This window comes from Maniola jurtina, chromosome 7 (genome assembly GCF_905333055.1).
Source record: "Maniola jurtina chromosome 7, ilManJurt1.1, whole genome shotgun sequence".
In the NCBI taxonomy this organism is placed as follows: Eukaryota; Metazoa; Arthropoda; class Insecta; order Lepidoptera; family Nymphalidae; genus Maniola; species Maniola jurtina.
In genome coordinates this window covers 12,365,366-12,392,277 of record NC_060035.1, presented here as the reverse complement: position 1 = coordinate 12,392,277, position 26,912 = coordinate 12,365,366, and the positions used below count along the sequence as shown (strand labels likewise).

Here is a 26,912-nt window from a genome sequence, read left to right as displayed (position 1 = left end):
AACAATTTCGACCATCAAAAGGAATACAATTGTACCTACTTTGAATAAATGATTTTGACTTTGACTTAGAGTCATACTTTGGATCAAGTGGCACGAGTATTATGACCGAAAAAAAATCAATTCAAAATTTCTGACCGTGGTTTCTTTTGTTCCAGAAATATGTGGTCAGCACGGACCGCAGTGGCGACATCCATGTTCATGTTCAGGTAAATAGGAAAAACTATTACTTATGTTGAAATCTATAGTGCGCACTTTGACTTTGCTCAGACTTCAGACATTGTTAAAACGAGACAGCGATATACCACTGGCATAAAGCTGTCTCGTTTTAACTGAAACTTAAGTCTAAGCAAAGTCAAAGTGTTCTCTATAGAAATTTTAACCTTAGTGTCTAACGCTGAGATCCTTGCCGGAATGCAGAAGAAGACTGAGTTAGTTGGATCCATCAAGCAGCGTAACCGCTCATACACAAGCTCAAGTTTACATGACGCTGCAAACTTTTTTTAATTAAAAAAATAGCGAGTAATCGAGCAGGCGGGTCACCTGATGTTAAGTGATTACCGCCGTCCATGAACATTTGCAGCACCAGATGCGTTGCCGGCCTTTCAGGAATTTGTTGGTCCGCCCCTATCCCATGTTGTAATCTAGTATGGGGACACCGCCAATGGAAGTTGATTCCACAGTTTGCATGTGCGTGGATAAAAGGATTTGGCACAACGGGCAAACTTGATGAAGTTGGTATAATCGAAATTCGATTTCTGCTTCCCACTTGTCATGCACTTTTGAGGCCATAAACCGTCAAGTTTGTAGCGGCGTCCAGCAAACTTGATCGTGTATGGTAAGGCGTAAGATTTCGAACCTGGGCCATATTTTGCGACACCATAGGTACCGCCTGGTGAAGATAATAATGATGGATAAATTCGCAGAAAAAAAAGAGTTGTAAAGTGAATAAGCCATGGCTACGAAACATAAGGGAGTCCCTGGGAGTGGACTGGAATAAAAACAGTCGGAGAACTAGCCCGCCTAGCCACGGACAAGGAGAAGTTTAGAGACAAACTGCTAACTTTTAATAATGGCATTGAAGTTGGCATGGTTTTCAATTTAAGAATGGCACATGAAGGAGAGGGAGAGTCTTAATTACAAAACGAACCCTTTAGCCAGCATTATATCAGCCCTATAGCCAGTCCCAATTACGGTAGATTAACGTTGTCGACTGCAAACCACTCATTTGATTGAATAAAAAAATCTATTTCTATTTGCATAATATGATGATAGCTCTACGTATACGTACGTACTTTCAGAATTTTGTGGATTGCCATATTATAGCCTAGTACAATTTTTTATTCCAAAACATCCTACAAAAAATCGTGTGGCGCGTCCATCTACAAATACACTAAACGACAATAATTAAAATTCTACTCGCTCAATTTTCATGACTAACATGACGTATTCACGTTTTTTGGTGAATTTTCAATTGCAAAAGCTTTTTATCAGCCCTACATAGTTTTTCCATTAGCTTTAGAGTATTTTCAAAAATAAAAATGTTACCTGACATAAAAGTAAAAAGCTAAAAATATTACTAAATATTTTTCTGGTTGGTCTGAGTTTCATATAACTAAGGCTACTTAATTTCTTCAAAAACCAAACCGAAAAAAAGAAAAATCACACTTAATATTATAAAGGCGAAAGTTTGTATGTGTGTGTGTGTGTGTGTGTGTGTGTGTGTATGTTTGTTACTCCTTCACGCAAAAACCGCTGAAATTTGGAATGGAGATAGATAATATCCTGGATTAGCACATAGGCCACTTTTTATCCCGGAAAATCAAAGAGTTCCCACAGGATTTTGAAAAACCTAAATCCACGCGGGCGAAGTCGCGGGCATCGGCTAGTATTCTATATTCTGCTGTTCAAATAAAATTGGAACTCTCCGAATCCAATTACAATGACAAAGCAGTCAAATCTGCATCAAAAAGAGTGAGAATTTACATTTTTGAACAAACTTCATTTATTTTGTTAGCAAAGTAACTTTTACATCGATGAACTTTTATTACGAGATTCAATTATTTACAGTAGGTACTTATTACAGGTTTTATCATGACTAACTTATTGCATGACGTATAAAATCCGTTCTCGATGATGAAAAAGACGAAAGATACAATATGCACGAGAGTGGAAGAGATGTGTACCTATCTATAAAATTAGTGTAACTTTAAATGCGGCAGTTTTAATTCTTCACTTTAGACGTTATTAATGTATCTACTTTTTTATTGTACAAAAATATATGATATGCGATCAATGATATATATCGCTCCCCAAAACGATAGCAAAAAGGCGTGCTAATGTCGCAAGAAAATTGCCAATATAAGCAGCCAGAAGTGGCAATTCGCCATGTTTCTGATGTATTTTCTGGTCATTAGATCCCTTTATTGGAAGAGATTCTTTTTTGTTCTTGTAACGTAATCGTCGTATGCAGGTTAGCAACACATTATTTCGTATAATGGTATTTGTCACCAATAAGAACTAAATTTTTTATTAATTTTTCACGCTTAACCTACCAGGGACCCATCCCAAAACATAAGGTACCTGTTTTGTGCTTTTTAAAACAGTTAATTTCCTATTTTTTTTTCCTCTTTTCGTTTCCCTCTGCGCCGTAGAATAGAATAGAATAGATTTTTATTCAAATAACTTAACTGATATTATTTATTCATCTTACAGATTATAAATGCTTTTATTTCTTTCTTTGTCTTTCACTTTCTTTGCGTTATTTTAGCTTTATATTTATTCTTTTCAGGTCTTTCCTATATAACTATGTCACATTTCTACATATTTTTTATTTTTTGGCGCACTTTCTGATACTGGTATATCACTTTGATCTATATTATGCACAATAGTATATATTATGTGTTTTTTTTAATTAATAATTTTAAGCGATGCCTGAAGCTTTGTTTTTAAGGTACCTACAGTATTTGGTAAAAATTACTACATTGGAAATAAAATAATCATGAAATCAAAACTCACTAACTAATTGATGAATACTAACAACAGATCCTTTCTGAATTTCAGGGTGACTTGAGCCAGCAGGACAAAAGATGCGTCTTCATAACTGTCCACGACCTAGGCACCAATCGTACGTAGCTTTCATTTTTAAAGGCTCATTTTCATTAAGGAAAAACGAAATCCTTATAGGATCACTTTGTTGTCTGTCTGTCTGTCCGTCCGTCGTGTCTATCAAGAAAACCTATAGTACTTCCCGTTGACCTAGAATCATGAAATTTGGCAGGTAGGTAGGTCTTATAGGACAAGTATAAAGGAATAAATCCGAAAACAGTGAATTTGTGGTTACATCATTAAAAAAAAATTAAAATGTGTTTAAATTTTCAAAGTAAGATAACTATACCATGTGGGGTATCATATTATGAAAGGGCTTTACCTGTACATTCTAAAAGAGTTTTTATGCATAATAGTTTTTGATTTATCGTGCAAAATGTGTACCGGGTGTTAGAAAAGTTAATAAGAATTAAAAAAATGGAAGATTGATTAGCACACGGTAAAGTTTAATAATACTAATTAAGTTTAGAAATGGTACAGAAACTACCGCGGCTTAGCTAGTCGGTGGCACACAAATTTGTAGGGTCGTGGTATAGGTCGATTTCGGCAAATTCCTTAGGGAGTGTGAGACCGTACTCCCCTGTGACGATGGCCTCTTAGGTGGTGTGAGGCGCGGAGTATTGGTCAGCGAGTCTTGGCCGTGGGATCCCGACGGTGCTGACGTGGATGGGCGTGCTGAAGGTTTTAACCACAAACGTGGCTTTAAAGTCCAAACTCTGCTCCTGAAATTGATAACCAAGGTGGGTTATCAACTGGTGTATCAATCTCCGTTTTGGAATCGAACCCGGGCCTCGTCGAACACAAGGTAGGTACTTCGACGTGGTAGAATTGCCGGTGTTAAGAAACCAGAACGGAGTTTACAATTAAGTAGGCTAAATAAATGGCAGAAGGCCCAAAATATTAAAAGAACGAAATTGTTAACAAAAAAATATAAAAATGAGGGTCGGCTGAGAATTTTAAATGATGATGCAATCTACGTGAAAAATTCTAATGAATAAACTACGAAATAGTTAATGCAAAGGGTAAAATTAACTACTAAGGTTATGATTATTACAATAAACTAACAAAATAATCGAAATTTGAAAAATTACTAAGTATGAAACATGGCGGAAAAATGACAACGCAATAACTACGATTTACATTGTTTTAAGTACCATCCAAAACTTACCCTTTAACGGGAGCAAAATTACACAGCAGAAATTATTTTAGATAAAAAAACATTTGAAAAAAAAACACGTATTCCAGATATTTATTCAGGATGAAAAAAATATATCCAGGAGTGGCGGCGAACCGAAAATCTCCTGTCAAACAAGCTGACTTCAGCCGTCAAAAGTCGGCTGACATTAGAAAACAGGACGCCATTAAAATATGCGTTCGGTAATTGCAACACTTAACTTTATATACTATTGCATACAATTATAAATTATACTTAGTTATATCAAAAAATATGATTTTTAATAATAAATAGATAAAATAATAATATAAATACAATATAACATGTAACGCTTCGTTACAAATGTCGATAAAAATACCCGAGTACCGAACCCTCGGTGCGCGAGTCCGACTCGCGCTTGGTCGGTTTTTGAACTATGTGCCCTGGTCGTCTCAAAAATGTAATTTACGAGTATTTACAGCATAGGTTAGGTAACCAGTGGTAAACTTATTGACTCAAGTGTATAATGTAATATTCTAAAACAAACCATATTTAAACATTTCAAACCAGAAATCAGCATGGAAGTGGATACTACCTACTGATACCGTTTCTTGATTAACTGACACTCCAATGTCTAATCAATATCAATTTACGACCGCTTTCAATTCATCATAACGAGAAATTCACCATGAACGAAATGTTTACTCGAGTTGATTGGCAGAACACTCGGTGCGCGATAAATGGAAGTCTGAAGATTTGATTGAGGCGTTTTCAAATCCCAGATCGTATGAAGGCTTTATGCAATGATAGATGACGCATTATTAGATAATTAGCAGTAAAATGGTGTATTCTTAGTAGGCAGCTCAGTGGATTGCGAAGTTGAACTGTTAATGGGCAGGGCGCATGTTTGAAAAACCGATGGACGTTGGCGTCCCAAATTCCAAGGTGGCGACCTCATACCGGAAACTATCGTTGGAAGACCTAGATTAGGTAGACTAGACGACATCAAACGAGTCGCAGGGAGCCGCTGGATTCAGGCGGCGCAAGAACGTGGCGTGTAAAACTCTCTACAAGAGATCTCTCTACAAGAGAAGATGCCCAGCACTGGACGTCTGATGATGACTTATGAAAAACTAGCCGATGCCCGCGACTTCGCCCGCGTGGATTTAGGTTTTTCGAAATCCCGTGGGAACTCTTTGATTTTCCGGGATAAAAAGTAGCCTATGTGCTAATCCAGGATATTATCTATCTCCATTCTAAATTTCAGCCAAATCCGTCCAGTAGTTTTTGCGTGAAGGAGTAACAAACATACACACACACACACACACACACACACACACACACACATACAAACTTTCGCCTTTATAATATTAGTGTGAAGTGTGATAGGATAGCAGAAGTTTCCATGCCCTACAACACTATATTATATTTAACATGGTTCCACAAGAGTCCCACTGTTTTAAAATCTGTCTCAATGGACCTCCTCCAAACGCCACTTGAGCACTATTTCCCTCCTCCCTTAACAAAATAACCATGGTTAGACATGTTAACAATATTTTGTGGTTTTATAGACACTTCGATGGTGGACTTTGTGAACTCTCCTGCGATGGCAGAGATCAAGGAGCGCTCATGCTTCATACACGTGGATGTGCCAGGACACGAGGAGAACTCTCCAGATCTGCCAGAATCGTAAGTGGAAATAGTGTTTACAATCTCAAATGAAGGTATAAGATTCAAAAGTGGTGATAGCTAAGTGGTTAAGACGTTGGCCTTCTGTTTGGAAGGTCAGGGGTTCGACTTTAGGCACTCACCTCCAGCTTTTCGAAGTTATGTGCGCTTTAAGTATTTAAAATATATTACTTGCTTTAACTGTGAAGGAAAACATCGTGAGGAAACCTGCACGCCAGAGAGTATTCCATAATATTCTCAAAGGTGTGTGAAGTCTGCCAATCCACACTGGGCGAGAGTGGAATGATATAGCCTAAGCCCCTCTCAATCTGAGAGGAGATCCGTGCTGCAGTGAGCCGGCGATGGGTTTATCATGATGAAGGAATCATCCTTAGGGATCTTCTTCTTTCTTAGCCCTTATTAATCCATTGTTGGACATGGGCCTCCTAAAGTGCACGCCATTCTTTTCGGTGTTGGGCCTCCTCGAAGTTTTTCCCGCAAGCTTGGTAATGTTGTCGGACCAACTCACCACCACATTTTTCTCAACAGTGTTTTACTGGAAACGCTCTCATCTTCTGGTAGTCTCCTTGCCCATTTCATGAAACGCTATTCTCTTCCACAGTTACCCATTCCCCTCTCTCCAAACGCTAGGCGAAGACCTGGTCACAGTTCTGGACTTCCTGCACGTCCAGTATGCCGTTGGTCTTGGCGAAGGTGCTGGAGCCAACGTCCTGGCACGGTGCGGCATCGCCCACCCGCGGCGTCTCCTCGGCCTGATCCTGGTGAACTGCACTGGCTCCACTTCATCAGTGGCAGACGCCTTCCGCACCAGGTTCTCCAGGTGGAAGGGGACAGACATCTCGCAGTCTGAGGAGGACTTCCTCATCTACCACAAGTTTGGACACGTGAGTTTTGTGACCGAGCTGCTTGATTATGGCTATCAGGTATTATGTTTTTCTTTTTGTGATTAACAATTTACTAACGGATGCGATGTTTGGACAACGTTTTTCTTTATGAGTATTATTTTTAACTAACGGTTACCTGGCGTGTGCGGCTACGCTAAAAAAACACTCTTAAACTATCTTCGCATTATTGCCTTTCTAATAAAACCGGTTTGGGTTACTTTAAGGCACATTGTTTGGATAGTTTCTAAGTCTATAACGGACATAGGTAGAAACATTTTTTGTGTTTTATATATTAAGATTAACAGGGTCTAGTCCTCAATGGAATCGTCCAAACTAGCCTTGATGTCGCGTAAAGCAAACCTCCGCGAATCTGCCGCGGTTAGTACGAATCCTGTTATTACGTATGATTTTATCATTAAAATTAATAGCGCGACTTGTGAGGGAGTCGCTGGGTTTCATCATTCCGCTGAGATGTACCTACCTTATCATCCAATTTGGATAGAATAACTGCGTTATACAAGATCTAACTTTGCACTAAAATAATCGTGATCTCAGGATTTTTAGAGTTCCGTACCTTAAAAGGAAAAACGGAACCCTTATAGGATCACTTATATTATAGGAACACTATAGGGTACTTCCCGTTAACCTAGAATCATGAAATTTGGCAGGTAGGTAGGTCTTATAGCACAAGTACAGGAATAAATCTGAAAACCGCGACTTTGTGGTTACATCTTTAAAAAAAAAATTAAAATGTGTTTCAATTTTCAAAATAAGATAACTATACCAAGTGGGTATCATATGAAAGGGCTTTACCTGTACATTCTATAACAGATTTTTATTTATTTTTAAACATAATAGTTTTTGATTTAGCGTGCAAAATGTTGGAAAAAATACCCTAGTACGGAACCCTCAGTGCGCGAGTCTGACTTGCACTTGGCCGGTTTTTTTTCTCCTTAAATTACCCTCTTTAGTTTATTTACGTTGTCCATACATCGGCAATTTAAAGGCAAGGAAATTGTTTTAAGTTTATTTTGAGCATGCAAAATTTCTGAGAGCTTAGAAATCTTGATATTTTCATTAGATTTACCATCTTGCAAGTCAAACTTTATATTCCTAGCGTTTCAAACACTGTCGATGATTTTACATACGTGTGAATTTACATGCGTATGAGCTTTTGTCAAATGTGTCTGCTGATTTCATTACATAAGTGTACCTATTGTATAAAGCCTGTAAATTCTTATTCTTTTAAAGCATTTTCCTTATACGCTTGCTATTTTCTTAGAATGTATCCAACTATTGTTTCATAGGTTACATTTTGTCTTGTTTTTGCATTTGTGTAGTTTTCATTACTAGACTTATTAAATGTTTCATTACAGTGTTTCATTGTTTTGTTCATCCTTTGTTTACTTCTAAGAAAATAGATTTTTACTAACACATTTTTCTGTTGTTCATTTTCTGTTGTGTGTTGTTTGCCCCTATATACCTACATCTGAGTTTGAAATTCACCAGTTCATATCAAAGCATCAATGTCTTTGTGATTCATTTGTAAATACATAATTGATTCAGATTATACATTTTATTTACTATCGAAACTATATCACAGTTGTCTCTTTTACCAACTTTGTAACCACGGGGCGGTTTTTGAGTGATGATCTAATATGATGCCAAATATTAAGAACTGAAATTAGAGTTAGGCTTTAATAAAACTGCCATAACCCTTCCAGATTAGTCCGCTTCCATCTTAGACTGCATTGCCACTTATCATCATCTGATGTTAATACATGAGATCCAATCAACTTGTTAAAAAGTTACTTGACACGGAATTTAAAAAGAAAGTAACAAAAGATAGGAGTGCGAATTAAAAAATGACCTAAATAACTAGAGTCAAGTATTTTCATTTATTCCACTACACTTTTCTTTTGTGGTTAGGTGGAAAATTATTTAAATTCAAAAACTTGATAAGCTAGGTCCACACTACGTGGCAACTTCGCACAGTTTAATCTGTTGATTTTTGGATCCTTGAATAAAAATTTAACAAATCACAACTCTCTCTCTATAGTCGTATTCCTCATTACTGAGGGTCATGACCCCTTTCCACTAATCCTATAATGGTAGGAGTTCTCTTGGGATAATAATGCGGTGGGTTCTCAAATCCTGCCGCATACAACTCGACTAAGGGCGGATTTCACCATTCGCTACAGAAACCTAGTTTAATAAAACTAAGTTTAGCTTAACTGAGTTTAAACAAACACTTTGAACTCAGTTTAAGTCAAACCGATTTCACCAGCTCTATACTAATCGCGTTTAGTAAAACTAAGTTTTAGTTGCAAGAACAAAGCGCATTGTCATTGTGCTATACCTGCTCTTTGTTCTTTTTCTTTTCTGGTCGGTGTTGTATGGTGTTTGTCATTGTGTTTCTTTTTAAAGTTTTTATTATTTAAGTATTTGAAATTGATATCAATATAAGTTTTTTTTGTTATAGTATTTTGTTTTATTAATTTTGTCGTTATTTTGTATTGTTTAGTTGTTGTTGTTTTTACTTTGCTACTAGTTATGTCAAAAAGAAAAAGAGACGCCACTTTTGCCGCCAGCGAAAAATTGGCTCTTGCTGAAGTCGTCGAAAGACCCTTCAACATTGTCGAAAATAAAAAAAACCAACGCGGCTTCATTAGCTGAAAAGCGTGAAGAGTCGAAGTGCTTCTTCTCTTGCCATCCATCTTGGACGACGAACAACATATTACATCAGCATCACTATCATCAAAAGCTAATGCCAATGCTGTTTTCATATTGACAATCAGCAAAGATTAGTTTACATTAGTATGAAAATATACACTTGAAAGCTCTCTAAACTCGGCTTAACTGAGCTAAACGTCGAAAATTGGTGGTTTAGAATTTAAACCGAGTTTAGCTTTAACTGCGTTTAATTGACGTCGGTGAAATGCAAACTATGGCCCTAAACTCAGTTATGTGCGTAAACTGAGTTTAGCGTGAACTAATCGCGTTTAGTTTTGTCGGTGAAATTGGCCCTAAGAGAACGAAATTTCGACTCTTAGGTTAATTAACAGTTATTATCAGATGTTAGTGGTAATAACCGGGACCGACGGCTTAGCGTACTCTCCGGGGCACGGAGGAAACGAAAAGGCCAAAATCGGACTTAAGTCGGTCACCCATCCAGTTACCGATTTGGGTCAACGTTGCTCAACAATCACAATCGATTGATATGCGTTGTCACAACTAGGCCACACGTCTCCTAATACCCCACGTGGATATAAAAATTTAATAAATCACAACTACCATAGTAAATTAAACATTCGATAGGTCAACGGTTGAGGAGTGGACTGAATTCCGAAAGGTCGGCGGTTCAAACCCCACCCGGTGCACTATCGTCGTACCCACTCCTGGCACAAGCTTTACGCTTAATTGGAGGGGAAAATGGAGTATTAGTCATGATTAGCATGGCTAATATTTTTTTTTTTTTTTTTTAATTATTACTTGAATGCTGTACTTGCGTGTTTGCAGCAAATCTCGAGCGACACGTGCGAGGCGGGCGAGCGCGAGCGAATGCTGGCCGAGGCAGAGTACCGCTCGCGCCTGCGCGGCAACCTCAACACGCACAACATCAAGCAGTATGTGCGCGCCTTTATACAGTGAGTCACATACGTTCATCAATATTATATTATATACAGGGTGTAATTAGAACGCTAGCAAAAACGAAGACAGGTTATAGTACTGATGATCAAAACATAAAAAGAACTAAGATTTTTTTTAAAGATCCTGTATTCACAATATATAAGTTCATAATTTATTGCAAATAAAACATCTGACTGACGCTAGAGGTCAACAAACGCTCCCCAAATAGGACCCTCGAAGTCAATGCGACGTCGTAAGTGGGGCGTTGACCTGAGTTATGCACGCTATACCTACCACGCTATACAGGGTGTTTGGTAATTAGTATATAAAGACAACACGTAGGTACCCATGCTATTTTGATCTGAAAAATTATAAAAATTTCCATTCAAAATTAAAAAAAAAATGTCTAAAGTTTTCATGACCCTAACGTGCCCTAACTCACTGAGTTAGGGCACGTTAGGGTCGTTGACCATCTTTAGATAGGCCAAGGCCAACGATCTCAGTGAGTTAGGGAACGTTAGGGCCATGAAAACATGGACATAAAAAAATTGTATGGAAACTTTTAATAATTTTATTTCGGCATTTTACTTCAGCATTGTATTTATCAGATCAAAGTAGCATGGGTACGTGTCGTCTTACCTATATATATATATATACTAATAACCATAAATAAACTATATATACTAATTACCAAACACCCTGTATATAATGCGAGTTTGAAAAATACGAAATCATTTAAAACTACAAGATAAGACAAATGGTTATCGGCATTGGTTTTTGTTAAGGTAGTGTAATAATATCGCTAAGTTTTTGCTAGTGTTCTGGTTACATCCTGTATAGATAAGTAATATGCAAAAACTTTAGCCGCATCCCACATTGAGGCAAACTCCTTTATGATGATAATATCAAATACCCAATTTTCAGGCTTGTAACTTATTTCGTCTACGAAATAAAGAGTCTGTGACTAAATGAACTTACCTGTAAGTGAAGTTCTATCATAATTATACGAAGGCTGTGTCCGAAGAAATTAGCATGCTAACTAATTACATGTAAACATGCTATATCGAGGACAAAGCATGAAGTATAATATGTTTTGCTTTGTTGCAGTGTTTAAAGTATTATCGCTTGTTAAAAAACTTGAGGATGTTATTATATTTTGTCGGACAATTTTGCTATGCCATCAGTATATACTACATACTTACTCGGGTAGGTATTATCCAGCGCGGTTCAATAAACACATTGTTTAGGGTTCCGTACCTCAAAAGGAAAAACGGAACCCTTATAGGATCACTTTGTTGTCTGTCTGTCCGTCCGTCCGTCGCGTCTGTCAAGAAAACCTATAGGATACTTCCCGTTGGCCTAGAATTACAGACAATTTGTGAATTTGTGAAAAAAAATGTGTTCACGAAAAAAATATTTTTTTCTAAATCACATATATAAACATACATAGATGGCGCTGTTGTCATTAACTTGCTGTGTTGCACATAAAAATATTAAAATATCTTGTACGGAACCCTTCGTATGCGATTCCGACTCATACTTGACCGGTTTTTTTTAATATTACGTCCCCAGCCGCAAGGACCTGGTGCTGCGTGGTTGCCAGCCTGATATCCTGCTCATCACGGGCATGCTGAGCCCCTACGCTGGCGTGGTGGAGAAGATGTACAAAGAGTTGGACAAGGAACGTGTCACCATGCTCAAAATAGACCGCGTGGGAGACGTGCTCGCTGAGGCTGTGAGTATCTTCATCTTCCTTTGGAATATAGCGAGGAACTGTGAGGTTACCAGCCTAATACACATTGTATATCACGATGAAGTAATTTCTAGCTCTAAAATCTAGACTAGGCTAGAAAATCTCTACAGAGATTAAAAAAAATACAAAATGTACACACGGTACTCTACTCAATGAGATCTAAACAATGATACCCTACATGCTAGGATAAGAAAAAACCGCCTTTTTCCGACCTGTGATACGCGGACAGACAGACAGACGGACAGACAGCAGAGTGACATTAATAGTGTTCCGTTTTTACCCTTTAGGTACGGAACCCTAAAAGAAGGTGTATCAAGTTAATAGTTATATCAAGCGTGAAGCGTGAAGAGGTAGTGGATGTTAATGCATTGCTTTCTAGAATTCAAGGCCAATGCCTGTTTGTTGTTTATTATTATTAACTACTTATTCAAATCGTAATCAAAAAAGATACGCAAACAAAAGACAATCAGTAATTTATTATTATCTATTACATATTTGCAGTAAATGCAGGTTAAAAAAGATCATACAATGTATTTAAAAATCAAGTAAAGGTCAAGTCGTAGTCAGACTAACACACAAAGGGTTCCGTACAAGTAACATTTTTTTTAAATTTTCATGGCAACCATTTTGAAGTTTTTATTAAGTATTTGTTGATAAATCGGCAATAAAATACCTACACATTCAGTGAAAATTTCACCTCTCTATATATTACGGTTTATGAGTTACAGCCCGCTGACGGACAGACGGACGGACGGATGGACTGATAGCGGAGTTTTAGTAATGGGATCCCGTTGGAACCCTAAAAAAGTAGGTAGGTGTCACCACATTTTCCACTCAGTGGCATGCAAATATTTTATGTAGGTAATATGTACATAACATTAAATACTTAGGTACAAAGTTAAGTTGATAAAAAATACATGTAAAAAATGTGCATTGTCGAGTTTACAATAGGTAAATTAAAATACAATCGAATAGAGTAATTAAGTATTCATTTGGTTAGATAGTCATAGTACAATGTAGATACACACATGGAAACTGGAAAATCTGTTTTTTTCCGTCGCTGTGAACCAGTTTTTACGCCAGATAACAGAGATGGCGGAGATTTATAATAGAGCCTGCTCATATTTACGTTTCAGTTAAAACGAGACAGGTTTATGTTAGTAATATAACGCTGTCTCATTTTAACCATGTCTTAACTCTGAACACTCAAAGTGCGCTCTTTAGATCTTAATCTATGGTATAATAAAAGCATAATTTTCTGCACGAACGAATTCGTCAACAAACAATGTATTTAAAGCTAATGTATGCATATAGATGCATACATTAATTAATTTAAAATTAGAACTGTGTACCATTTATATAACATGAAACCATTTGAATTTGTTCGCAATAGCAGTTTGTGGTTGATCGCGTACCTAGGCTAGTGGCTAGGTACAGCAGGTACCAACATAGTTTTCGATTCGGCGATCGCGCGATGCAATGTTTCCGATGTTGCATTGAGCAAAAGTAAAAGTCGAAACGCCGTCAGTTAGCTCGCCGACCCACTGGCCGAATACGTACAAAATATTCGACGCTAGTTTTATATTTCCGTGCGTGGTTCGTTCGAAATGCTAGTTATATTGTACGTACTTTTAGCAATAGTTGTCCTGGCTATGGTAGTAGGCCTCTACCAGAAGAACACGAACATAATATGTAAATCCAAGAAACGGCTCGATGGGAAAACGGCTATTGTAACCGGAGGAACGTCTGGCATGGGATTACGAATCGCATTGGACTTCGCCGATAGAGGTGCCAGAGTTATCGTCGCTTGCCCGTTCGTAGATGAAGGCACGCACGGCAGAAAAATAATCGTCCGAAGAACTGGCAACGAAGAAGTGATCTTCAAACTACTCGATCTATCGTCCAACGCTTCCATACGAAAATTTGCAAAAGACATCCTGACCACTGAGAAAAGACTCGATATTTTGATCAATAACGCAGGAGTCGGCACTGTGGGCGAATTTATTACCAAAGATGGCTTGAACTTTATAATGCAAGTGAATTATTTTGGTACATTCCTTTTGACAATACTTCTACTCCCGTTGTTGAAGAAAACGGGAACTGTTCTCGAGCCAGCTAGGATAGTAAACACTTCGTCAGTTCTACACAATATTGGCAGTGTTAATTTCAAAGAGATGAATAGGGTGAACTACTGGTACCCGATACAACTGTATGGTAACAGCAAGCTCTGTTTGGTCTTATTCGCTCGTGAATTATCGAGAAGGCTAAAGGGCACAAATGTGATATGTAATTGTGTTGACCCCGGTGCGGTTGGTACCACAATATTTAACTGTAGTGGTAAATACTATGGAGCTTTGGCGCAGTTTGTGTTTTCTGTACTATTTAAGACGCCATGGGAAGGAGCACAAACAGCCATACATACGGCATTAGATAAGAAAGCCGGTCTAGTGAGCGGGGAGTACTTCAAGAATTGCAGGATAGGTAAAGCGAAGCAGTGTGCGTATGACGAAAACTTGGCAAAAGAACTTTGGGATGAGTCTGTGAAACTTGTCAAATTATGTGAAGACGAACTTGAAGAGTGTTTCCAATAAACTTGTGTTCGATGCTTCGAATTGATGTTTATTTATTTATCTATAAATTTGATTGGTGGTCGCTAATTACCAAACGCTGGCTAATTGTGGATTGTGGATCTCTTATAGAGAACTCTCAGGCATGCAGGTGCGCGCCCGGAATCGAACTCCGAATGCACCGATTATGAGGTCGACGTGTTAACCATTAGGCTATCACTGATTTTAAGCTATCCGATGGACTATTCGGCTATAAATATTTATAACATGTTAATAATTTGTAACAGGACAAAAGTTGACTGTTTTTTTTTTTTTTTTTTTTAAAACAATAATTTCCCTGTGTCTGGTGGTACCCACACTAGGTAATCCTGTGTCGTGGGTACCTAGTTTGCGTTGACAAATTTCCGTTTACAATTTTATTTGACACTCGGTTAAATTAAAGCTAACAGTATAACAATTATTAAGTATAACATTAAGCGTAAATATTAAGTATAACAGCTATTCTAAGATTACAGAAATAAAGATAAAAATAAGGATGTGTGTGTGAAAAATGACATGATAACAGCATGATAATGATCACATATGATGCAATGATATCTTCAGTATTCGATAGTTATTATAATATACCTAGCTAGTAGCTACTTACCTACATAGGTACCTACTTTATTTTCTTATAAATTAATAAGTGGGTAATTTAATCTTAATATCGATATTTATTGTTATTTATTCATACTTATAATATAGTCAGTAAACTGTAATGTCGCGAACTTTAGTAGGAGCTAAAATTATTTAAGTAGGTAGCAAAAAGTAAACAAAAGATCGACTTGACATTACTTGAACTCTTACATTTAACTTCCGTGAATTGTGAGTAGAATAATTTAGGAGCCGCCGAACAAAACAGTTTTAACAGGGCTCTCTCCGTCACTTACTCCATACAATCGTAGCAACCAAAGTCCATGAAATTTTGCAGACATATTCTAGAAACTAATATCTGTGCCTGTGGTGTTTTAGATTTTTCTAAAAATATGTAGTTTTAAAATTATAGGAGCTCAAAGATTTGTATGTGAATTTTTAAGACCGCGTAACTTTGATACGGAATATTTTAACGGAAATCTGGAAAACCACAGACATAGATTTAGTTCCCGGAACGTTTCTACAAAATTCCATTGAGTATGATTAGTTTGTATTCCAATGAGAGATGAACTACGTTTGTATGGAGCGAGTGACGGAGAGACCTCTCTTAACAAATTAACAAATGAAACAAAATTTTACAAGAGGATCATAAAACTGAATAATAAAAAGCTCCATAAACTTTACTGCAATAATGATACCATTTGGATCGGAATCATGAATTTTGGACTCAATTTTAATTTTAGTTCATTTAGGGTTCCGTACATAATACTATCATTACTAATATTATTATGAACATCATATTTTGGGTGTATAAAATATTTCTTTTCCGGTTTAGAACATCACAATGAACCGTGAAAGAGAACCCCAAATGTCTACGGCATAAATCATAATAGCTATCTGCATACCAAACAACCCAACCCGTCCAGTATTTTGAGCTGCGCGCTGATATATCAGTTAGTCAAGCAGTACCTAAGTCAGTCAGTCAACTTTTCCTTTTAGTTATTTTGATTTAAAGTGGTCGCTGTTAAACGAGTGATCATTTATTGTTTTCTTTGTTTATTTTTTGCGGACTTAAACGGAATGTACATATTGGGTGATCAATAAAGTGATAATTAATTAAATATGAACCCAGTTTCTTATTTTTTTAACTTACTAAGCCAACATCCTTTAATGCTTTAAGTATATTTTTATGATAGAGAGAGTAGGTGTTTTTCTCCGGTCGTGTTGCATTGCCGTCCCTGGACTCACGAGAGTGAGTGCACCTGTGTTTGTGGATGCAGATGTACGATAATATCTAATAGCTACGTGATTGGCTAGCCTCCATGACGACCGACGTGACCGATATTAGGTTAGGAGAGCCATTCTGTAATTGTCTTCTTCCTGCGTCGTTACCTCAATTTTGAGGATCGTGGCTCCCCTTTGATGTAATCTTTGCTACGATGTTCCTCCATTGTTCTCTGTTTCTTGCCGCGTGGATTGCATCGTAGATAGGGGTGTCGAAATAGGGTTCCGTTGGTATCCTTTGAGTACAAATCCTGAATTTTTTTTTTCTGTTGCAGCCAGCCAAAGTCGCGCAGTCACTCCTGCTGTTCTGCCAAGGTCAGAGCCAGCTGACGTCGCTGCCGCCTCCCGGAGTCGAGCGCCGCATGTCCCGCGCCATGTCCATGGAGGAATACGACAAGCCCAACATCCGGCGCCTGTCGCTCACGCCGCACGTCTCAGAAACACCCCCGCAAAGAAAACTGTAAAATAAAACCTTCATTTCCTTGCACACAATGGCCTAGTATATTTGGCGAGTACGGGCCAAGGCGTGATATACGGGCCCAAGATCCTTTGCTATCAAAGGATCTTGATGCAATGTTCAAGCGGCTGGGCTATCCCAGCTAGGTGGTTCACTACCTCAGTGTCTAACACTGAATGATATAGCCACAAACATTGGTTGGTTCTACAATGCTGCTTCACTGGGTGATATTAAAATATTTTTTCGTACAAAACCTTCAATGAATTAAAAAGTGATCCTTTAAGGGTTCCGTTTTTCCTTTTGAGGTACGGAACCCTAAAAATGAACTCGGTGGCTAGCATTCAGTGTTAGACACGGAGTTAGGGAATCACCCCTCAGATAGGTAATATAAACCAATCTCAACTTTGGAAAGTTCTAGGAAAGCTCGATTTATGAAGGTATATTTAACGAAATATATTTATTTAATACACCTAGGATAATTTGTGCCATTTAAGTTATGTCTGGACTCTACCACTGGTTTGGAAAGGGATAGGATACGATATAAATACGATTCTAAGCAAAATATTAAAATGTTAGTGCTGCTAAAAATTGCAAAACTTTAAAAATACCTATTACCTACGCTGCTAAAAATTGTACACGGGGTCATACGCAAATATCTGATGTGGGTAAATTATAATTAGGTCTCATAAACAGTTTTTCGAAACAAGCTACTATTTACGAAACAATGACCGCCAAAATAGTTTTGTAAATGTGAGTTGGATGCTTTCCCGAAGTCCTGAACTATACCCAATATAATTCAAAAGGATATGTTTTTGTAGAGGCATAGTTTACATAATTATTTACTTTATACATAATTAATTACTTTGAATTTACATAATTTTTCCATAAAAGTAACTATTCCTTTACTGAGATATCTCTCTGAAAATCTTTGATGATGATCTTTGGCCTCAAGGAAAATTTTAGCGGAAAATCAATGGGGACTTTTACATTTTATTTAGGGCAATATTATAAGCTGAATTATACCAAAATTCAGCTTTCCGGGAGTTTTTCCGGAGGAGGATGTTTTAATTACCACAGACACATCTTCTGTGCAACTTTCTCTAAGAAATCACTCCAAGATCGATTGATCAAAATTTCTTTTTGGGTAAAATTTTGCAAATAATTAGGAATAAGGAGATTAATATTTATAGAAATTAAAGGTTAGATGGCTTTGTCGATTGGCTACCTCGATCCAAGTGTTTTAAAGTAGAATGTACTCTTTTCGCTGCAGGAAAGTAATATTTGCATATTTTTATGAATTGTTTAAGATGAGATACATATCTTGATTGAAAAAAAGTACAAAACCCATACTTTATTACATAATATTATTATACCTACCTTACAAATATTTCTTAATATTTACCTATATTTTATTGAGGGCCAATTTTTCGATCGTTATAAATTAAATAAATACGTAAGTAACCCTATTACTCAAGGAATAAGTAAATTAGTAGTGTTGCCGTTTTTGTGTTCTGGGTTTCCTGATTGCAAAATCAGCCCTTAGAGTAATAACATTATTAGTAGCTATATTATTAGGCTCCTTGAAAGAAGTTTAAAATTGAAAAATACCTCGAATATAAAATTTGTTAAGTAGCTATGTTACTATTTAAGGTATGATTAAAAATCTATATATAATATAATAAAAACAGTAGACCGTACAAGAAAATGTGTTTTAACTTGTATGAAATAAAATAATTAGACTATTGCTGTTTTGCCTGTTTCTGTTATTTTTTATGTTTTACTATAAATTGCAAAGGTTATGGAAATGATTCCATGTCTGTTTATTTGAAATGCACATCGATTTAAATGCCATACTTATCAACATTTTGTTACTATATGATTTTATTTAAGCACCTACCTATTCTTTGGCGCTTACGTTTTAGCCAGCAGATTTTTTATACTTACCTTGCGTTTTATACCGTCCTATCTACCGGTACCTATCTATGAATAGTAATTTTCAAAATCGCTAAAATCAGAGTTACATGTTATTCGTTGCAGATGTCGAATATTGAGTATTTCTAACTTTTAAGATAAAGGTAGATAACTATAAATCCTTGGTATTTAAAACAATAACTATTAATAATAATAATAATTCGTTAGTTATTTTAAAGAATGTAATCATTCAAAATAATGTTATGTTATTTGGTTTGTAATTATGTATTTTTAAGTACCTAAATATATAACATAAATTTGACTTTCATTTTTTATTTGAAAAAAAAAATTGGGGGTCTTCACGGACGTTTTTGCGGATAGGGTAGTAGGTAACTAGCCACGGCCGAAGCTTATTATTATTATTAACCAGCGGGGTGATTCAGTAACTCAGTGATCATCATTCATCTATACTAATATTATAAAGAGGAAACCTTTGTATTTTTGTATGTTTGTATTGAATAGGCTCAAAAACTACTGGACCGATTTCAAAATTTATTTTACCATTACTTAGAGGGATTCTTCCGAATCCGTATAGGCTATATTTTATCCCGGAAAATAGAAAAAATAAATGTCCACCCGTGCGAAGCCGGGGCGGGTCGCTAGTCGCTAAATAAACGCCGCCAAACTCATCTGACATTGGTTGGTTTTACATTGCTGCATCACTGAGCGATATAACATTTTTTTGTAGCAAAGCAATCTTCAGTGTATTAAAATAAATGTCAAATGAACTTGATGGCTTGATAGATGTGCCTTGCCCATTGCCACTTCAGCTTCGCAGGTATGTCGTTACTCTGGCTCTCCTAGGTGACTCTAAGCTTTCTTATCAGGCCCTTAGTTGCTAGAATGGCTAGAAGCCCAAGGTGTGAGAATGGCGCCCCCCACACTAGGTGGAAGTCTCTACAAGATACCAATGCCCAGCAGTGGACGTCTCCTGGTTGATAATAACGATGATGATGAAAACTAAAGCTACTACGAGGTTTCCAAACGCTTCCTTTTTTCCTTTTGAGGTACGAATTAGGAATTCTAAAAACAAAAAAATATACAACAAAAAACTAATAAACTTTTAAGAAACCTTGATGGATTCCTTACCATTGAAAGTATTTGCAAACAGTTTAGATATTTATAAAGTGTGCTCAGCAACTAATAACATTTAGTCAGTTAACGTTCTAGACAACACATCGCAATGCTTACTGTGCTTTTCATAGTAATACTGGTAGTTATAGTTGTATTAGCAATTGGCCTTTACCAGAAATCAACTAACGCGATATGCCTATCGAAAAAGAGACTAGATGGAAAGACGGTCATAGTTACAGGAGGGACGACGGGAATGGGCCTAAGAATAGCGACAGATTTAGCAGAAAGAGGAGCTCGAGTTATTATAGCCTGCCCCTTTGAAGATGAAGGAGAAACAGCCAAAAAAGAGATTATCAAAATAACAGAAAACGAGCAAGTTGTGTTCAAATTACTAGATTTATCTTCAATAGCTTCAATTAGAAAGTTCGTTAATCAAATCTATGAAACAGAAAATAGATTGGATATATTGATGAATAATGCGGGAATCGGTGCTGTTGACGAATTCATCACGAAGGATGGGATGAGTTTCATAATGCAAGTGAACTATTTTGGTCAATTCTTGCTGACAATACTGTTGCTGCCTTTATTGAAGAAAAACGCTACGAACTTGGACCCTGCAAGGATTGTGAATACTTCATCGGTTTTACATCTTTTAGGAACAGTGAATTTTGATAGATTGAATAACGTAAAGTATTGGTATCCGGTACTTTTTTATGCGAATAGCAAAATGTGTGTAGTGTTATTCACTCATGAACTAGCGAGGAGATTGAAAGGAGTTAATGTTGTAGTGAACAGTGTGGATCCAGGAGTGGTCGGAACTGGTATATATGGTTGTATGGGGAAAATTGTCGGCGGTTTCATAACCTTGGTGGCTTTCATGTTTTCGAAAACCCCGTGGGAAGGCGCGCAGACTGCGTTATATGTCGCTCTGGACAAGGAGGCTGGAATGGTCAGCGGCCAGTTTTTCAGAAACTGTAAATTATCTCGTGCTAAAAAGGCTGGCTATGATGATGAAACTGCTAAAAAATTGTGGGAAGAATCTGTGAGACTGGTCGGATTAAGTGATATGGAAGTTAAGCAATGTATTTATAGTTAAATTTAGTTTGAAATAAAATAATAAATCTCTCAGATTCAAATTCATTTATTTGCATAAAATATTGGGTGTGTGTACATGTGTGTTTATTTGCGTAGGCTTTAGGAGATAACAGGTAATTTAAAAGATGTAAAAAATAGGTAAGTAGGTATATCTTTCTTTATAGTCGTATTTCTTCATTGCTGAGGGTTGTAACTCCTTTCCATTGATCAGATAATGGTAGGAGTTCTCTTGCGATAATAATGCGGTGGGTTCCCAGATCCTTCCACATACAACTCACTAAGAGAACGAATTTTCGATTCTTAGGTTTTTACAGTTATTATCAGATCAGAGACAATAACCGAGACCGAAGCCCAAATACGGACCTCCAAAGTTGATCACCCATCCATATACCGTCTTGGATCAAAGTTGCTTAACAATCGCAATCGATTGATATGCGTTGTCTAGGCCACATGTCTCCTAAAAAATTATATACCTACTTATATATTTTTTTAAATAAGACTACCTACATCGAGTTTGAAGTAAGATTTTTACACCTTTATCACCTGTTATCTCCGAAAGCGTCTACTCTAGGTCTTTAACTAATACTCATGCAAAAAATACTGTCGATCTGTTGCTTCGTTGCGACGTGATTGAAGGACAAACCAACAAACAAACACACTTGCGCATTTATAATATGGATAGGTAGTGATACGTCTTATGTTTTCTCCGATAGTAAACATTTACTTGAGAATTACTTAAACTTGTTTTTATTATGTACACAAGTTATTTGCAAAAGTTGACAAGTCATCAACACACTCATAAAAAGTAAAGAATACAAAGGTGCATCTTCTTGGATGTGTTCTGAAAGAGGTCACTTCATAGCGACAAGGCCTTCCATGGCAGGTAGGTTGATCTTATAGCACAAGTAAAGGAAAAAATTCGAAAACCGTAATTTTGTGGTTACGTCATCAAAAACAAATTAAAAAACAAATGGGGTATCATAATGGTAATGGGTATCGTAATAAAATAAAAATACAAAATAAAATAAGAATGAACTCTACCTGTACTTTCTAAAACAGATTTTTATTTATTTTTATGCATAAAAGTTTTTGATTTATCGTGCAAAATGTCGGAAAATACCAGAGTACAGAACCCTGGTGCGCGAGCCTGACTCGATCTTGATCGGTTTTTATCCTGGAAATCAAACAACTGTTTGATTTCCCGCGGGATTTTTAAAACTCTAAATTCACGCAAACGAAGTCACAGGCATCAAATAGCTTTTAATTATTAATATTTTACGTACAGAAATCATTCGGTTACAGTTAGGAACAATTCGAGTAAGTTTAGATTTATAACATAGTATTATTCCAATTCCAATGCTTTTCACTTGTACCACACACCCTAAAGTTAATTAAGTTTATTTAAATATAGATAATGATCGAGAAACGTTCACACATCCTGTGAGTTTTGTTAGTTGTTATAATGTTCTACGTTTGGTTAATTTTATTCGTATTAATATTATTGGGAGTGTATCATAGGTGCACCATTTCGATATGTCAATCAAACAAAAGACTGGATGGAAGGACAGCCATTGTCACTGGAGGTACGTCAGGTATAGGATTTGAGATTGCAACAGATTTCGCAAAACGAGGCGCTCGAGTAATAATCGCTGGTCGAATCGAAAAGAAAGGTTCGGAAGTATGCAACCATATTATTAAGAAAACAGCAAATAAAGAAGTAATGTTCAAACAGCTTGATTTATCTTCTATACAGTCCGTTAGAAAATTTGTAGAAGACATAATCAAAAGTAAAGAAAAATTACATATATTGGTGAACAACGCTGGAGTTTGTATGGGCGAAGAGTATATCACAGAGGACGGTATGAGTTTTACTATGCAGACTAATTATTTTGGGCATTTCCTGCTTACATTATTGCTAGTACCCCTGTTGAAAAACTCTGGAAAAATCTCAGAACCTTCTCGTATTGTAAACGTAACATCCCAAGCACATTTTAAAGGGAAAATTTATTTTAGAAAGATGAATGATATAAAATATTGGACATCTTTTCAAAATTATGCAAATAGTAAACTTTGCTTGACACTATTCACTCGGGAGTTAACCAAGAAGTTGAAAAGGTCAAACGTAGTGGTTAATAATGCTGATCCGGGATATGTAGCTACATATATTATTAAGGTTAACAACCCAATACTTAAGGTTATACAATACTTACTAGTTCAAGTTACGCAAGTCTTCGTTTTAAAAAGTGCTCGGGTCGGGGCTCAGACTGCTATTCATGTGGCGTTAGATGACGACGCTGGAGCAGTGAGTGGAGAGATGTTTTACAACTGCAAGCTGTCTAAAGCTGCAGCGATGGCTTATGATGAAGACCTGGCGCAAAAATTATGGGAAGAATCAATAAAACTTGTTAAATTGGAAAGAGAAGAAGTTATTAAAGTGTAAAAAAAGGGTTCACTTATTTTGTCGGTAGATAGTTCGATCTGATTCACGAAATATTAAATTATGTAATAAGAAATGAAATCTTGTCAATTTGGTTCGCAAGACTTGGGGAGAAAGTTATGGGATGAAACAATAAAACTTGTTAAACTGAACACAGAAGAAGTTATTAAAGTTCAGAAGTTAGATATTATTGATTGAAGAAGGTTTACTAATCACTAGCAATAACAAAGGAGTAAAAAACCTCCTATAAACATAATAATATAAACAGAAAGATTGTGTATAAGTGCAGTGTATCTAATAGTGCTTGTACTACTTAGCTGGGTTACGAAAACATAGTGAACTCTAAGTGTCTACTAGAATAAACTAAGGACTTGACTGTAATTAGATATAAAATTAAAGACGCGTTAAAAAAATACGAATATTGCGTAATTAAAAACTTTTATAGTCTAGGTGAACTTAAGAAACTGTGTTTGAAAATTAAATTTTATGAAGCAATTAGCAGTTTTCTTGATAAATCATAAATCACAATGTTATAAAGGTGCCTATCTGTTCTTAAGAAACCGAATGCAAAATGACTATGTAATATATGAGCCTTCGACTTAAAATCACGCAAAAACTTATTGGAAGATTATTTAATTAAGTAAAAAACCCATTTGAAAACACGACGTGACGTCTCTACTTTTTATTATAATATTTATACCTACCTATGGCGTCATTTAACATAGGTACTTGGCTACAATTCACTATACCTACACCTATCATAAATAGAATAGAATAGAATAGATTTTTATTCAAGTAGACTTTTACAAGTGCTTTTGAATCGTCAAAATAATTATTACCACTGGTTCGGAATGCCGTTCCTACCGAGAATGTGGCTAAGTTATGATAATATGAATATGGATACTTTACACCTCCCGCGTGAAATGACAACTAAGCCTGTATAGAAATGCACAGAACTACCAATTATTTTTTTAGCGAAATTGAACCACCTGGCACCCGTTACGAATAGAAAAGAAATGTATGATATTATGCTGTATGTTATGTATTATTATTAAGTCTACTTTTGAGGGCTCCATACCTCAAAAGGAAAAAGGGGTCCCCTATTAGGATCACTTCGTTGTCTGTCTGTCTGTCGTGTCTGTCAAGAAACCTATAGGGTACTTCCTGTTGACCTGGAATCATGAAAGCCAGGTAGGTAGGTCTTATAAAACAAGTAAAGGAAAAAATGGGATGAATCTTTAAAACTTGTTAAGTTGTATAAAGAAAAGTAATTAAAGTTTAAAATAAAGGTTAATATATCACTGCTAATGATAATAAAGCTGTAAATCTTACTATAAGGGTAATATAAATAGAAAGATGTGTTATAAATAACAAAAGCGAAGTAAACGATTTTTATACAATCAATTCAATAGCCCACAATCTATCTTAAGTATCGTTTCAGAAGCATAATGTGATCCATTTTGATCCGAATTGACTGAAAGGAAAAAATTGAGTCGAAAATATTAACTTTTGCAGTCGAAAATATTAACTTTTAGATTAGATGAAAATTCCGTGCTACAAAAGAAATCCGTATTTTCGCATAGTCCTTAAAAGTGCATCGAGATTGTTAGCTTATAACTTATACTACACAATCTCCAAGATTAATAAACCATTCATTGATAACATACTGACCCACCAATGAAAACAAATTCACAATTTCTCTGAGTTCTGCGGGATATAGTTATGTTTTTCATCTGCATATTATTATTTACGTTAATAGTTTTGGGTAAATATTTAAAGTGCACCTCAACCGTTGCGATATTATGTCAATCAAACAAAAGACTGGATGGAAAGACAGCCATAGTCACTGGAGGTACAGCAGGTATGGGGTTAGAGATCGCAACAGATTTTGCAAAGCGAGGTGCTCGAGTGATAATCGCTTGTCCATTCGAGAAAGAAGGTTTAGAAGGGCGTGAATATATTAAGAAAACAGCAAACAAAGAAGCTATATTTAAACTACTTGATTTATCTTCTATCCAGTCTGTAAGAAAATTTACAGATGAAATAATTGAAAGTGAAGAAAAATTACATATATTAGTAAACAACGCTGGAGTTTATAATATGGCCAAAGAGTATGTCACACAAGATGGTATGAGTGTTACAATGCAGACAAACTATTTCGGACCTTTCCTGCTTACATTATTACTGATACCCCTTTTAAAAAAGACTGGACGAAGTTCTGAACCATCCCGGATAGTAAATGTCACATCCCGAGCACATTTTAGAGGGAAAATTGATTTTAAAAAGATTAATGATATAAAATACTGGAAGTCATTCCAAATTTATGCAAATAGTAAACTTTGCTTGACGCTATTTACTCGGGAATTAACTAAAAAGCTAAAAAGGACAAATGTAGTGGTCAATAATGCAGATCCAGGTTATGCAGCTACGTTTGTTGTTAAATTTCAGAACATAATACTTAAGCTTGTGTACTACTTAATGATTAAAGTTTGTTATATTGTTGGTTTTAAGAGTCCTCGGGTCGGGGCGCAGACTGCTATTCATGTGGCGTTAGATGACGACGCTGGAGCAGTGAGTGGAGAGATGTTTTACAACTGCAAGCTGTCTAAAGCTGCAGCGATGGCTTATGATGAAGACCTGGCGCAAAAATTATGGGAAGAATCAATAAAACTTGTTAAATTGGAAAGAGAAGAAGTTATTAAAGTGTAAAAAAAGGGTTAACTAATTTTGTCGGTAGACGGTTCGATCTGATTCACGGAATATTAAATTATGTAATAGAAATGAAATCTAGCCAATTTGTTTCGCAAGAAATAAAATAAATTATTTAAAATTGGTCATAATTATCTTTTTCATTGCGTATCTGAGTGTATTTATAATATTATCTGTGGTATCGATCATTGACTTGATCGGTCGAAATCAATATTAATAATAATCAATCCATCTTTAATATCTTTCGATAAGTTACTTAGCGGAGATTACCTCAAAGGTAGGTTATATATTAATTAAAGTTTATATATGTCTGTCTGTCTACTAGCCTTTAAAAGCTCTTCTGTTAAATGTTTTTTGACGAAAGGTACAGAGATAGTTTGCATCCCAGGAGATTATTATGCTACTTTTTGTCCTGGAGAATCAACGAGTTAGCACGGGAATCTAAAAAAAACTAAATCTGCATGGATGAAG

General features: G+C 36.2%; 5 protein-coding genes and 2 long non-coding RNA genes across 13 annotated transcripts in view; 6 read left to right on the top strand and 1 right to left on the bottom strand.

The window, feature by feature from the left end:
- Positions 1–17,421, top strand: part of LOC123866653 (uncharacterized protein ZK1073.1) — a 57,406-nt gene extending 39,985 nt beyond the window's left edge. For 3 of the 7 annotated variants that reach the window (XM_045908334.1, XM_045908337.1, XM_045908333.1), the window contains 7 exons: positions 156–206; positions 3,061–3,124; positions 5,830–5,947; positions 6,549–6,870; positions 10,351–10,478; positions 12,034–12,196; positions 16,974–17,421. In XM_045908334.1, coding sequence (XP_045764290.1) covers positions 156–206; positions 3,061–3,124; positions 5,830–5,947; positions 6,549–6,870; positions 10,351–10,478; positions 12,034–12,196; positions 16,974–17,162 — 1,035 coding nt within the window. In that variant the 3' untranslated portion in view covers positions 17,163–17,421. The remainder of the gene's footprint in view (positions 1–155; positions 207–3,060; positions 3,125–5,829; positions 5,948–6,548; positions 6,871–10,350; positions 10,479–12,033; positions 12,197–16,973) is intronic. The other 4 variants (XM_045908338.1, XM_045908336.1, XM_045908339.1 and 1 more) reach the window with 2 other exon arrangements.
- Positions 1,894–11,722, bottom strand: LOC123866675. Its single transcript, XR_006796240.1, has 3 exons — positions 11,700–11,722; positions 2,844–2,846; positions 1,894–2,256 (listed from the first exon to the last, which is right to left on the bottom strand). It is a non-coding gene; the product is annotated as an uncharacterized LOC123866675 (long non-coding RNA).
- LOC123866678 lies at positions 3,670–4,036 on the top strand. Its single transcript, XR_006796243.1, has 2 exons — positions 3,670–3,736; positions 3,787–4,036. It is a non-coding gene; the product is annotated as an uncharacterized LOC123866678 (long non-coding RNA).
- LOC123866661 (retinol dehydrogenase 11-like) lies at positions 13,581–14,826 on the top strand. The gene has a single exon (XM_045908345.1). It carries the CDS (start codon positions 13,822–13,824, stop codon positions 14,803–14,805), a length of 984 nt encoding a protein of 327 aa, XP_045764301.1. The 5' UTR covers positions 13,581–13,821; the 3' UTR covers positions 14,806–14,826.
- A 2,778-nt stretch (positions 17,422–20,199) lies between the features above and the next one.
- On the top strand, positions 20,200–21,330 carry LOC123866658 (retinol dehydrogenase 11-like). The gene has a single exon (XM_045908343.1). The coding sequence runs from the start codon at positions 20,310–20,312 to the stop codon at positions 21,294–21,296; it is 987 nt and encodes a 328-aa protein (XP_045764299.1). The 5' UTR covers positions 20,200–20,309; the 3' UTR covers positions 21,297–21,330.
- Positions 21,331–22,596: 1,266 nt separating this feature from the next.
- On the top strand, positions 22,597–23,811 carry LOC123866662 (retinol dehydrogenase 11-like). The gene has a single exon (XM_045908346.1). The coding sequence runs from the start codon at positions 22,758–22,760 to the stop codon at positions 23,733–23,735; it is 978 nt and encodes a 325-aa protein (XP_045764302.1). The 5' UTR covers positions 22,597–22,757; the 3' UTR covers positions 23,736–23,811.
- Positions 23,812–25,421: 1,610 nt separating this feature from the next.
- LOC123866657 (retinol dehydrogenase 11-like) lies at positions 25,422–26,560 on the top strand. Its single transcript, XM_045908342.1, has 2 exons — positions 25,422–26,148; positions 26,221–26,560. The coding sequence occupies exons 1-2, from the start codon at positions 25,455–25,457 to the stop codon at positions 26,439–26,441; spliced, it is 915 nt and encodes a 304-aa protein (XP_045764298.1). The 5' UTR covers positions 25,422–25,454; the 3' UTR covers positions 26,442–26,560.
- The last annotated feature ends 352 nt before the right edge of the window (positions 26,561–26,912 follow it).

What these genes read in the sequence shown, in the direction of transcription:
- LOC123866661 (XM_045908345.1), top strand. Translation starts at nt 13,822, where the DNA reads ATGCTAGTTATATTGTACGTACTTTTAGCAATAGTTGTCCTGGCTATG.
- LOC123866658 (XM_045908343.1), top strand. Translation starts at nt 20,310, where the DNA reads ATGCTTACTGTGCTTTTCATAGTAATACTGGTAGTTATAGTTGTATTA.
- LOC123866662 (XM_045908346.1), top strand. Translation starts at nt 22,758, where the DNA reads ATGTTCTACGTTTGGTTAATTTTATTCGTATTAATATTATTGGGAGTG.
- LOC123866657 (XM_045908342.1), top strand. Translation starts at nt 25,455, where the DNA reads ATGTTTTTCATCTGCATATTATTATTTACGTTAATAGTTTTGGGTAAA. An exon ending in GGTCAATAATGCAGATCCAG is followed by an intron (nt 26,149 to 26,220) that starts GTTATGCAGCTA and finishes TAATGATTAAAG; the next exon opens with TTTGTTATATTGTTGGTTTT.